Source organism: Triturus cristatus, chromosome 3_2 (genome assembly GCF_964204655.1).
Source record: "Triturus cristatus chromosome 3_2, aTriCri1.1, whole genome shotgun sequence".
Classification (NCBI taxonomy): domain Eukaryota; kingdom Metazoa; phylum Chordata; class Amphibia; order Caudata; family Salamandridae; genus Triturus; species Triturus cristatus.
This window is the reverse complement of record NC_140584.1, coordinates 919,345,070-919,359,679: the sequence shown is the minus strand read 5'-3', so window position 1 is coordinate 919,359,679 and position 14,610 is coordinate 919,345,070. Positions and strand designations below refer to the sequence as shown.

The 14,610-nt window shown below is 45.2% G+C and overlaps 1 protein-coding gene across 4 annotated transcripts in view; it reads right to left on the bottom strand.

Moving 5' to 3' along the window:
* RAD51C (RAD51 paralog C) overlaps positions 1-14,610 on the bottom strand; it is a 326,172-nt gene that overhangs the window by 39,416 nt on the left and 272,146 nt on the right. For all 4 annotated transcript variants that reach the window (XM_085649371.1, XM_085649372.1, XM_085649374.1 and 1 more), the window contains one exon: positions 13,651-13,711. In XM_085649371.1, coding sequence (XP_085505497.1) covers positions 13,651-13,711 — 61 coding nt within the window. The remainder of the gene's footprint in view (positions 1-13,650; positions 13,712-14,610) is intronic.

Below are 14,610 nucleotides of genomic sequence, written 5' to 3'. Positions count from 1 at the left end.
AACATGATCTAGAGCCAAAGAACTCTCATACCTTGTTTACGCCTGGGCCTCTGGTTGAGGCTGTCTGCCCCAGTCGAATTCTGGTGCTCGACTCTTCAGACCCCTGAGCACCTGTGCTGCGGGCTGTGGCTGTGGTAGCGGCTGTCATGTGAGGTATGGGGGCGCTATCGCCACGGGGCTTTTTATTCTTGCCACCCATAGCTGATGCTCCCTAACTTAGCTTCAAGCAAGGATCTCACAATCACATCGCCTCTGCACTAAAGTGTCCCATCCAGGCGCCCTTCCGAACCGGCACATCGCATGGTAGAGAGGATTCAATTCACAGTATTGCGCCACAGAAATTGAGTGAAAATTATCTACTCACTTTAACATCCCACTTTCTCCACTTCCTCATATACTCCTCACCATCACTTACTCCACTGCTTAGCGTTCCCCACGGGTCGGACTCCTACATTATAAAACCTCTACTCGCGGTACTCTGAGCCTCGCCTGACACCTCTTACCTAGTACCTCACCATCTCAAAGAGTCCTAACCTGGTGTTCGCTCAGGCGGGGGCTCCTCTTCAACCACCGGCTCCTCCTCGTCCACCCTAGCCTCGACCGGTTCATCATCGCCGCCCGCCACCAGACTCTGCTTCTGAGTCTTCGTCATAGACAGCAAGAGTTGACAACACGTTTGTGTGGCCCTCCATCACTGACATGCGCATTGTGAACTCCCAAACAGCATCACAAACGTACGCATGCGCTTAACTTAATGTAAGTGTCACAAAAGGAAAAGAAAAACCCCCACTGAGCGTGCGCAAGCTATCAATGGACGTGTCAAACAAGCATTGGCAATGCAATCGCGAGACCTATTGCATTGCGAGACCTATTGCATTGCAAATGGCAATGCGTGCTGGAGACGAGGCACGAGGGAGGGGCGGCGAGAAGGCATCAGGTTGCGGAGGGGGAGGCAGAAGAAAGTAGTCCCTGCAGTAGAGGGGCCAATAGCCATGGAAGGACACAAATGACGACATGGCCGTCAGAAGGAGGGACTAACAAGCCTACAACCAATTGGAAGGCAGCATTTAACACACAAGCCAATGCAAAAGATGGGTGGAGCTTAAACGAAGCTTGCCTGCCATAGTATATTCTGCATGTCTCAACGAGACAGCGCAAGCGCTGCCTAGGCGAGACCTAAAAAGGTGGAAAAGAGCTTGCCAGTTAAGTATAGGCCCATTAGTCTAATTGACTGCCTTCAAAAAGTCTTTTGCTGAATGGTACTGGTTCAACATTGGGTAGAAAGTGATGACATTATAAGCCCGCTGCAAGCAGGCTTTAAATTCAAGACATCAACAATAAATCAGGTCTTTAGATTTGCCATAATATATTGGAAGACGGTCTCGATGAACAAGGGCGACTTATATTTATATATCACCTTTGTCGACCTCAAATCTACATTTGATTTGGTATCACGCGTAAGGCTATGGGCAGTCTTGGAAGAAATGGGGATGCCTCTTGACATATTCTCTCTGCCAGTTAGACAGAATGAAAATAACTTTGCTCAGATTCGGTGGGGCTCACAGGGACAATTGACCGAAAAGATTCCTGTGTCAAAGGGTGTCCGGCAGGGTTGTGTACTGGCCCCTACATTATTTTCTTTATAATGTCAATGATCTGGTACACTACCCTTTAACAGTCAATTCTGATGACACTTCTCTTGCAAAGGGTAAGATACCGCTATTGTTATTTGCGGATTACACGATAATCTCCAAAACACCTAGCAGTTTGCAAAGAATTTTAGTTAGCTTTTGTGATTTTTTCACACAACGTAAGTTAGAGATAAATGTTGAGAAAACTAAATTCATGGCATTTAACCATTGTAAGAAGTTTAAAGGAAAGGTATCTCTGGTAAGTGACTTATTAGAACAGGTGGACTCATTTACATACTTGGGTATCAAACTAGCAGGAAATCTATCCTGGGGCAGGCATATTGTTGCTGAAATCATAAAACACAGGCAAAAAAATGAAGTAATCCAAAAAGAACATTGTGCTTCTCACACCAGGCCTGTTGCACCTGCTCTGAAAATTTACTAAGCAAAAGATTTAGGAGCTGCTATGTATGGCGTAGAGCGCTGGGGGTTTGGTGACATTTCAGGCCTTGTAAAGCCAGAGAACAAATTCATTAGAGAACTGGTTTTGCTTCCAATTAGCACCCCCTTGCATCCTCTATTTATGGATTTGGGTCTGAAAAGGGTAATTCTTGGTGGTCCTCAGTGAGGCAGCTCTTGAAGGCAATTGGCCTTGGTGACCCAGGCCTCCTTCCGGAAGTTGAGAAGATTCCATTGAAAGATGTGTTGAAAAAGTCCTATTGGGCCTACACCCTACAGCAGGAAGATCGTGTTGTTTGAGGATACAACACTGACACACGATTTTTAAAAATGTTAAGCCTACATGTGCTTTAGAGCAGTTTGGGGATTTGGTTACTGTTCTTTTTGATAGGAAGCTCTACCATCAGTTTCGAGTGGGTACACTCCCTGTCAAAGTGTTTACAGGGAAATGGAAAAGTTTATCTACAGAGGAGTGTCCATGTTTGTGTAGGTCAAAGAGAAACAATGCCGCATGTGTTATTTGTGTGTCCAGCGTCTACCAGGTTTTGCTCTTTCTGGATTGCGCCAGGGTGTAGGTCGCTGGGTACCTCTAGCCATATGATTGCCTTAAGAATACTACCTACTTATCCATCTCCCTTGTATGTATACGCAACTGCAAAATTCTTGGCATTGATGTGGGCAAAAAGGGGGGCTATTATTGCTGCTAAGTGATTTTAAGGTTTTGATTAGTATATTATTTGGATAATATTTTATAAGGGTTTTATTCTATCACAGTGTGAAACTGTATCAGTAGTTTTATTGTTGTGACTTATCGACTTTGCATTTAAGGACGCGGATATTTAGGTATTGATTATCCTGTTAACTTGATTGTGCTTTGGGGGGCGCTAGAGGGCGCACAGCAAGATGGCTGCGCTGTAGAGCAGCTCCGCCGGCCTAATAATTAATCTGCTCAAGATCCTGCTTTTCCTGATTGCATCCACCGTCTGCACTTATAGATCAATGCAGTGGCGAAATGGCGGATGACCCGGGTGCACAAATATTGAAGGAAACAGACCTGCTTGTCGAGATATTTGACTAAGAAAGCGCGGGCCCGAGACGACAACATGGCGGCCCAGCAAGCCCGCTGATCGTCGCGTCACAGTGGGCGACAGGCAGTGGTGCCTGCGACCAGCAGCCGCAGGCTCATGCTGCTGCCCTCGAGGTCGCTGCCTATCGTGATGGCCAGTGAGTGCGTGGAGGGAGGCCTGGCAGATTGAACAGCACTGCCGGGGCCGAGAACCATCCCGACCTCCCCCCCCCTCCGCCGGGCTGGTGTGAGGTGCCTGCAGCGACGGTCGAGGCGGTGCGGTCCCCTTCCGCGATCCGGAGCGGCGATCCGGGTTGTGCTGCGGCTACTAGTGATTGGCCCACAATGCCCGCAGCTGGCTGGGTGAGTGCTGAGGCGCAGGCGTAGCACGGCGCAGATGGTCTAGGCTGCCAACGCCTGTGTTCGGGCCTCACGTCTGCCATGGGCTATCAACGTGTGCCCTGAGAGCAGCATATCATGATGCGCCCCCAAGGTGAGCACGCAACATCAATGCGGGCACAGCATGGTGGGAAGGCAGGTCACAGATAAGGTTATGAATCTGCCATAAACTCGAAAATTAATTAGACACACATGAGAAAGCTTTCCATGCCCGATTGCTGACACACTGGGTGGGTTACAGGCGCTCCTATGCAGACATTATAACTAGCACTGAGGAGGCCACGAAGTATAAGGGAAGCTGATGCGGTGGATCACTTGGGCCCCTTATTATAATGAGTGCCAGTTCAACATAGTATAGTGCCTTTCCATGAGAGAGTCCGGTTTGGGGAGGCACCTAGAGAGGTCGCTAGCCTTGCCAGCGTTGGGTGAAAGGAGAACTTTTAGCACTCCAGGGCCTACTATGTGCCCAAAACTATTGAACTAAAGGCTGGCTATATGCGGTGCTGTCATTGATATACAGCATTGGTTGGAGCCGCTGAGGAGCAGTGGTGCCAGGTATTCTCTATCTTATACCCGGGCTACTAAGCACGACGTGCAACAGATGTGACCAGTTGGTGTACACTAAGAGGGTCTACTATTGCTCGCTTCGTTAACAGGGCTGAGTCTCCAGGCTGAGTGCAGAGGGTCCTGGTAATGGAAACGCAAAGCTCTCCTGTTGGGATGTGAGACCGCTCTATACAGCAGACGTGCACAGCGGCGCAAATATGGGGAGAACTGAACGCAGCCAATCACGTCTCGCATTTGAGCCATGGAAAACTAGCACATCGCAGCAGCGAGCCACTTCCGTATCCGGAACAAGAGACTCCCAGTGAAAAGTTAAACTCCATTGAAAAAACACTCCTAGCCGTGCAGACCAGCCTGCAATCCATTGATGGAAAAATAGACCGTTTGAATCTAAGGCTGGACCACGTGTCAACAAAGCTGGACAAACATGCAGTGCGACTGAGCGAAGCGGAGACGCGCATATCGGACGCGGAGGACGACTTGCAGCAAACGGCCTCTAAGACACTCGACATGGAAAAAGTGCTGCCCGTTATTCAAGCCAAAAACGAAGACCTGGAGGGCAGATCCAGACCCAATAATCTATGGATAACTGGCCTGTCGGAATCCACAAACACCAGTCGTCTGGAGACCTACGTAGAAGCACTACTCCACAAGATTTTGGGGGCAGAACATTTATCACAATTACTGACTGTGAAGCGGGCGCATCGTTCTCTGGCTGCTCGTCCTCCCCCGGGTGCCCTCCGCGCCCCATAATCACACGCCTGTTAAATTACAGAGATCAGAACACCATTCTAGGCTTGGCAAGAGAAAAAGCACAATAAATCACAAATGGAATAACTTGGCTTTTTACCCGGATTTCACCACAACAGTACAAGCGGCAAGGAAAGAGTACCAGTCTGTCAAGAAACTCCTAATGGCTGAGAAGGTCCCCTACGCCATGCTCTACCCGGAGCGGCTGCGCATTGAAGTGGAGGAAAAGTCAAGAATTTTCACCACCCCAAAGTCCGCAATGGATTATGCCAAGTCTCTCAAGCGCAGGGCCCGGGAGTCCTCCAGCACCAAGGAGGACTAACATTGCGAATCTCTAAACGCTGCGGCAAATGGATAGAATGGTTGTATGGGAGGTTAATTCTAAATCCCGAGTACCTGCCTATTGTCCCATTGAACGTACGGATGAACGAGATGGCTGTGGCATCGCACCTTTACCTGCAGAACGGACTGGGATATGGACTCTAACTATTCAGATAAGATATCGCATTACTGTTTAAACCAATGTTAACCACTGAATTTTTCTACTTTGTATCGTAATCAGGTTGGGAACCTTTATTACTGAAGTTCAGCCGCCTCCCTTTGCATCTGGGAGGTTATCTGTGCTCCAGCGTTCCCCCAGGGGTGATCCCCGCAGTACTTATAGATCTGTTTTGCATTTGAGAATTGTGTTGGGAGGTATAGCATGGCTTTAGCGAGTTGGGGTTGCTGAAGTGGGTGGGGGGGTGGCTTCGGGGGCGGGGATTGGGAGATGGTTTTACGTGGCTAAATACGACTCAGATATCAAAATGATTATAGTTTGTGTGCCTCAAACCTCAGATATAACATGCATGATGTACAGTACGACTATATGTTACAACTAGACAGCGAAGCAATCAGCTGCTTGACGTGGAATGTACGTGGGTTGAACACGCCAAAAAAAATAAGACAGGTGTAAGCGTATTTAGACCGACATGATATAAAGATAGCCCTTATTCAGGAAACACACTTGACGAAGCACTCTGATACCAGAATTGGCTCACAATGGGCCGGGTATAGACGGGCATCCTCGTATTTTACATATGCTAGAGGGGCGATCACACTAATAAAAAAAAACTTCCTTTCACTATGATATAAAGCTGCACGTATGAGGACAGTCGCTATGCAATCGTACATGGTAAGCTAGCTGGTACACTGCTGACTATCGTGAATGTCTACGGCCCTAACACAGACGAACCAGGCCTTTTTGAAAATATAATATCTATACTGCGGGATTGGCCTGATGCTTAAATACTATGGGGAGGGGAACTTAATACACATTTAGACCCCAGTAAGGATAAGTCGAGCAGAGGGGGCAGGCAATCACACAAAGCAGCTCGAGTCATTAATGAGGGGATGGCTGAACTGGGTTTAATAGACATGTGGCGTCTGCGCAATGCGGAGAGACTAGTAGGCACTCATACATCCATGGTAGCTGGTCGAGACTGGACAACTGGCTGCTGAGTGAGGGCTCGAATGCCTGGGTTTCCGCAATTGAGGTGCTGCCCAAAACGCTATACGATCATAGCCCTGTTCAGCTTAAGCTGCGCATTCCACAAACTATACAACGTCAATTTACATGATGCTTTCGCTGTGAAGCGCTGCTAGATCCATTATATGTTACAACGATAAGAGAAGCCATAATAAAATATTTTGACCAAAATAAGGGTTCTGTCGACAACGCTGTGATTCTTTTGGAAAGCCTTTAAGGTCACTATAAGGGGCAAATGCATTGGCACATCAGCTGCAATACTAAAGGACATCCGGGGTCAATTATCCAAAGTTGAGAACACACTGTCTCGGCTCGAGCGGGAACATGAGAGTCTACCTCGAAAACAGACGTTAGCAAACATCAAAGATTTGATACTGGAGTATCAGGAACTGGCGCTGGAGAGATACGCCATCTTTCAAATAGACATGCAGCTCGCACATATGGGGAAGTTGGCAGACCCGGGCACAACTTGGCCACCAAGATCAAAATCCATTCAGAGAGACAAACAATGACTAAGATTACGGATGCGACTGAATAGATCACTACATCACACGAGACATTGTCACACAGTTCAGAAATAACTATGCAGAACTATATACTTCGAAGGGTGGGGCTGCCATAACGGAACTTGACGACTATTTATCGGACGTGGCTATTGCGTGGCTGTCCAACGGACAAAGAGAGTATTGAGTCAACCAATTACCGCAGCTGACATTTGTGAAGCAATTCAATCTCTCCGAAATAAGAAAGCACCAGGCCCGGGCGGCCTTTCCTGTGAATTCTATAAGGAGTTTGCAGACAAATTGATACCCTACCTATTAGAAATGTATGACGAAGCCTATGAATTGGGAAAACTACCGCCAACACTTAGGGAAGCCTTAATTATCACCCTATTGAAAAAAGACAAGCCACCTTTCCGATGCGACTCCTATCGGCCACTGTCGCTTATTAATATAGATGAGAAAATCTTAGCAAAAATCCTGGCCACTAGACTCCAACAACTGATGCCGAATGTAGTCCTCCCCGACCAATACGGATTCATCCCTGATAGGTCAACATCATATAACTTGCGGACAATATTTGCAATGTTTCACATACTATATCCCAACTTACAGGCCGCAGCTGTGATGCTTGACGCAGCCAAAGCCTTCGATTTGTGGAGTGGAGCTACTTATTCCATGTACTACAGAGGATGGGGTTCCCTCCCATCTTTAGCAATTGGGTACGATTGCTATACACTGCCCCCACAGCCCGAATTCGCGTGGAGGGAAACACATCGGACCCTATTCAGATATGAAGAGGAACCAGGCAGGGATGCCCCCTCTCACTGCTCCTTTTTGCCTTGATGATGGAACCTCTTGCCTGCATCATCAGGCAAAGACATAGAGCGGCGGCATTGCGATTTATACACCGGCCTGTGAGCATAACACTCTACATGGATGATATGTTGCTTTTTATGAGGGAACCACAAACCTACATGGCGCCAGTTTTACGAGAATATATACGTTTCAGACTATTCTCGGGAATAAGCATTAAGTGGTCTAAATCAGTGGTAGTGCCGCTGACTGAGAATACTCCCCCCATACCCTGGAGTTTCCTCTTATATGGTCGACAGAGCCTGTAAAATATTTAGGGGTGTGGGTCCATCGGGATCCCGAAACAGTTATACGTGAGAATTATGGCACAGCGTGCACTGAGCTGGAGCAACAGGTGGCCAACACTGCCTTTATCGCTGGCAGACCGCAGAGCCCTCATCAAGATGGTCGTACTACCACTATTTTTGTATTTCTTCAGCAACATACCTGTAAAATTACCAAATATTTTTTTTTTAATTGTGCGGTCGCTGCTAATCAGGCTGGTCGGGGGGGGGGAGAAACAGGCCCTAATGAGCTGGGAGACCCTTACATTAGACTACAATAGGGGTGGTCTTAGCGTGCCCGACGTGTAATTATATTATCTCTGCGCTCAAGCACAGTATGCACACTACTGGTACAACACACACGACTTCATCCCACATGTTGCGGTCGAGGACGGCGATGCACACCCCGTCCCACTGAGATCAATATTATCGCACACTCGTAGGGGCACACCCAAAAGTGAAATCAACATGATAGACACCACAATAGCCGCATGGCAGGCGCTAGGCTGAATGGCTGCAAAGCTACCACAATATACCCCCCTGTTACCAATTGCACATCATGCGGACTTTTCAGTGACACCGGAAACGGTAGCCATGCGCATCTTGACGTTATCAGGAATAGACAAAATGCAGGATGTCTACCCCAACTGCGTTTTTCTCTCGGAAGACAACTTAAACTATGTACAGAATAGGACCCCGCTTTTTGTCTTCATCTTTCACAGATTGAAAAAGGCAATGCAGCCACACTACAACATCTTTCCGGCCTAGCCACCAGCGTTACAGTCCCTTCAGACGCTGCTGGTTAGCCCAACGCGACACAAACTGGTCACCAAACTGTATCGAATAGCCAGAGATGAGAAACTCATGACCCACAATAAGAGCATGGAGCAGTGGAACACAGGACTTGATCCGCAGCTTACGCACAAAGAATGGGAGCACTGCTGTCAACTCACAAATGCACTCACATCCAACGGAAACATTCGTATAATCCACTTCAAATATCTCCACCAGGTTTATCACACACCGCACAAAATGTTTAAATACGGTCTTAAAGATAACGATGCATTTAAACAATGTGGGACACTGGGAGCAGACTTCTGGCACTTGGCCTGGGAGTGCAGACTGGTGGCTGAATTCTGGGCTGAGGTAACATGCAGGCTGCACGTTATGACTAACATTGAAATAGAGTGCACTCTATACATATGTTTACTGTGCCTTACACCATTCCTGGAAGGTGGCATGGGTAAATTTGTGAGAATCGCTTTACTTTTAGCCAAGCAGCGGGTGGTGATGAAATGGGAGAGTACAGATGCCCCGATCCCTGATCACTGGATACAGGACTTAGTATACTGTAGGGAAAATCTTGTATTATATGCAGAAGAGCTACCTGCCCCGTCAAGGCCCAAGCATATCTGGGAGCCCCTATGGCAATATTTACGATCCACTGCACAAGACACGTCATCTGACAATGGAGAACAGTAGTACTGTAGATGTAATATGTTGTGGATGGCACCCTACTCCACCCAAAAAGTGGGTATCCGAGTGCAAATGATTCCGTGTAATGTATAGCCACGTGTTGTTTATATTGTCATGTTTCAACTGAAATATATGCAAATTTTTTGTCTGTATCTTCTGTATGCATAAGAATCAATAATTTATTGTGCTTTGGTATAATCTGTATTTATTTTTTTGCTCACTTTTGTGGCTAAAGCCGAAATAAAGTTATTTGAAATGAAACATCTCAAATGACATCACTGATAACATCATCCACCGAATCTCTGATGCACCCACTCATACCCCATAGAACCTTTCATACACCCATTCTCACACAACCATTCACAGACCCATACCAGTACTTACACACTCACTCACTGACTCATAGATCTACACACACATCCACTCGCTCACCCATACAGCCACTCACACAGCCACTCAATCAATAATATAGCCACTGACATATCCACTCATACACTGATACAACCACTCACACACTGAGTCAGTGACCCATAGAGCTACTCACACATCTGGTTACTCACCAATACAGTCAATCACACAGCCACTTACTCATCCATACAGATATATACACCCACTCACTTACTCATACAGATACTAACACATACTTACTCATCCATACAGTCACTAACACAAGTACACACTCACCCATACAGCCAATCTCATTCACACCTATATTGCCTTTCACATTTACTCACCCATATACCATTGACACATCCACTTACTCACCCACACAGCCATACACACACTCACCCATACAGCCCCTCACATGCTGCCTCACCCACACACTCAGACAACCAATCACTCACCAATACACCTACTCGCGTACCCACTCACACACCCATACAGCCCCTTAGACACCAACAGGCTGATACAGACATTAACACAACCAGTCACTCACCCATACATTCATTGAGACACCTAATCACTCATACAGTCAGTCAAGCACCCACTGAATCATCTATACAGGCACTCATACACCCACTGATTCACCAATACACCTTGGTATATATACTTAATAAGAATCAAAAGAGGGAGGTCGAAGTTATAGTTCCACTCAACTTCTGTTAAATGAACATGTAAAATCTAAAGGAGTGGAAGAGTTGTGTTGGGACAGGGGGTGGGGAAGACAACACCAAAATTGTTGTGAGACCCTCAACAGAGTTGTTCCACCAAAGGCATGTCTCCCGTTGGCATACTTAGCCACTAATCGTTATATGATTGGGTCTTCTCCTCCACCAGGAGGGACTGTCTCTTGAATCTGAGACCATCCCCACCCCCGTCTCAACACAACGCTTTCACTCCTTTTGATTTTAAAAATATATTTAACACTCAAACTTTTTTAAAACACTCACAGTCACTGGATGATGTTATCAGCGATGTCATTTGAGATATCACCGACCATGTCATGAGTGATGTAATATGTGAGGTTATAAGCAATGTATTGCGGGGGCACAAGTTATAGTTCGCTCAACTAACTATAAATGCAAAATTCACTGGTTTTGTACCAGTGAAACCTGAGCCTAACTATAACGTCCCTGTAACCTTTGTTTTTTTCCATGAATATACACACACAAAAAGAACCTGGGAACTCTGGGTAGTTCCCACGTTTAGGTGGAGAGCTGCCCCTTTATATGGAGCTCCCTACAACACCACCAACACCGAATCTGCTGTCCTCAAATGTCTGTTTCCCTAGCAGAGTTTTTAAGTATAGGATTAGTACAGACCGCAACACTAGAGAGTGACAAAGCCTGGATGGCACTTTCAAATCCTATGCTTATGGCTTTGCTGTAAAAATGGCAAAAGGCTTTTTCACTCAAGATATTGTCTTCATTCATTTTGACAAAAAAAAAATAATAATTAAAAAATATATTTATTTGTATATTCACTCAAAAAAACAAAGGTTAAAGGAACGTTATAGTTAGGAGAAATGTTCAGTAACAATGTAACGTTTCATTAGTTATAGTTATCTCGAGTAACTATAACTCACGCCCTCGCCATGCAGTTTTCTCCTCAATAATTTCATTGCAAATGTTGCAATGATATTATCAATTATGTCATAGAAAAAGTCATATGTGGGGTAACTAGCAGTGCATGGTGAGGGCGCGAGGTATAGTTACCTTAAGGTATATATATATATTTGAAAAAGACCGCTTGGACAGTTGAAACGCGTCACCTACACCTATGTGGCCTGAATAAACACTTGTTTGAGCAACCCCGAGCGTGCTGGAGTCTAGGTTAAATTTTCAAAAGCAGACGTTGGAACGAGTATCTATATATATCTATATACACACACACACATATATATATATATATATATATATATATATACACACATTATCTACTGGCGGTCGCCAGTAGATAGTTATAGTTAGGACCATGTTTCCATAGGAAATCCGCAACATTCTATTTGGAATAACTTTGGCGCCGGTTGACGAATCCTCGCAAAATTTTCAAAATAAGTGGGGCGCTCCGCTCCGCTCCTACCCTGAAAGTCTCGGGGGGGATTCGTCAAGCGGGGGCTGAGAAAAAAAGAGGGGTCCCAAAACGCGTTTTCCCCATGCAATTTTCCATAGGGACCTTTAGTCCAAGGTACAGCCCGAACGGCTGACCAGAATTACTTGAAATTTGGCAAAGAGGTAGTCCTCAGCTCAGGGATGTGCCTTTTGCATATATGGAGTCAATCTGTTCAGTAGTTCCTGAGAAAATTGCAGTTAAAAGCACATACATATCTATAGCCGCGCACCGTGCGCGCACCGTGCGAGCACCCTAACGTGCGCGAGCGTAATTCCGATTGGTGGTTTCATGTCAGTCAACGTTCGAATCGGTCGAAATCAGGAAGTGTCGGCCGCCATTTTGTTTGTTTTCAGTGCAAGAGTGAAAAAGGAAGGTGGCGAACGTGAAAAGGGGGCAGGGTAGAGAGTTCCTGACCCCCTAGCCTTTGTCAGGGGGTCCCTGAAGGACCCCGAAGGGTGAAAAAAACATTTTATTTTTTCATCAAAAAATCGTGGGGTGAAAAACCTTTAAAAAAAATATATATATATAAAATATAATAAAACATACATAACTTAGCATTTAAAAAGCCGTACAAATTCACTTAAAAAACCATGGGTTTCACACACGTTATAGTTAGGAATTAGCAGTTAACAAACCTTGCAAATTCACTTAAAAAACCATAGGTTTCACACATGTTATAGTTAGCTGGACATTTCACTCGTAAAAAAAACCATTGAAATTCCCCCGTTATAGTTAGTTCAGATAACTATAACTCGCGCGGCCGCCACTCAATCACAAGGATGATGTCATCAGTGATGCCACTGACCATGTCATGAGTGATGTAATATGTGACGTCATCAGCAGTGGGTTGCGGTCGCGCGAGTAATAGTTATCTGAACTAACTATAACGGGGGAATTTCAATGGTTTTTTACGAGTGAAATGTCCAGCTAACTACAACATGTGTGAAACCTATGGTTTTTTAAGTGAATATATATATATATATATATATATATATATATATATATATATTGCAACCAATCCCGACTTGAATAAAAATCGGACACCGACACAGGAGATGCTTTCGCTATCCAGCTTGGGTTTATTTCTCTTTACGCTGACGCGTTTCGGCACAACTGCCTTGTTATATATATAAGACTCGGCTTTAAAATAAACTAACAACTATTGTGCCTGACTTTGGATCTGCGTGGTTTCTGCTTTCCGTGGACACGGATTTTTTGGAGACTGCAAACATGGGATATATATATATATATATATATATATATATCACATGCACGCAATCGGCATGATCACCCATTGTAGGTTGACCCGCCAGTTTTTTCTCTGGTTCCTTGTGCAAAAATCATATCTAGAGACATCACTGCTCTGCCCTGGAGTTTCTCAGTTTCTGCCAGTTAGCCACAGTGAGGAGGTGTTCACTCATAACTAGGTAAACCTGACCAAACACTGGTGATCCGTACAAAGGGATATGAGAAAAAATACAATTGATCCCTCCATACAGCCTTAAAAAAACATGGAACTTCAGGAGAGTCTTATCTCTAGTATGGATCTGTAACTTCGGTCAAAGGACCAATGAATCAGACTTACCGTAACCTCGTATGGCACTGTGGCCTCCTTCTGACAGGGAGATTTGTATAAAGTTGCCAACCTGTACAGAAAAAAAAGAAGTCATCATGCGCAGCAATCCAAACACTCTGGAAAAACATTCATTCAACCAATGAGTATTTAACTTAGAAAAACCCAACATGCTATGTAGATGAGATTTTTCTTACTAGAAGAATACAATTACCTTTATGGCAACCTATTCCTCTAAGTTTCTTTCCAATTCTCGACAAGTCTGTTCCCTGTCACGTACTAGTGACACCTTATACTGAATCTAAAGATGTTAAATTGGAGGCTTGTAGTCCACTTCCATTCATGCAGCTGGGTATCGGATCATACGAGCGCTTCTCTGCACATAATTGTGCTCTTGCTGAAGGGGCAAGCAAACTAAGGTAATGAAGTTAACATGAAAGCAACTTTATTCTACTCATACATCTAGACAACTTCCTATAATCAATCCTTGGGTAGATTCCAGAGCAAATGAGGAAAGATAAGAGGACATTGGGCAGCTTGGGCAAACAATTTACACAGAACTTCTAGGCCAAATTTAAAATTTCTCTGGGAGAAAGTCTTAAGACTGTATATTTGGGAGATCGCCAGTGGCGAGGCTCACGTACCTGCACTAGCATTCATCTCAGAGAGGTACATTCTAACTTGGATACTGTGTAGTGTACAAAAACACCAGATGAAGGTTCAGCCACATGTAGAATGTAACAATTAGTAATACTGTTGTGCAACAATGGAGCTAGCATCGTTGCCCCCCAAAACTAGAAAGAGTTGGGTAGTAGAATGAAGGTCCCTGTTACTACCGTGGTAGATCCAAAAGGTATGCTTGCCTTTCAAACTATGTGGGTATCTTCTACCCCAAAGGAGGATGTGAGCATGAATGGAATGACAATCATTAGGCCAACGATTGGGAAAGTCTTGGGGGCCAACATGAATGGT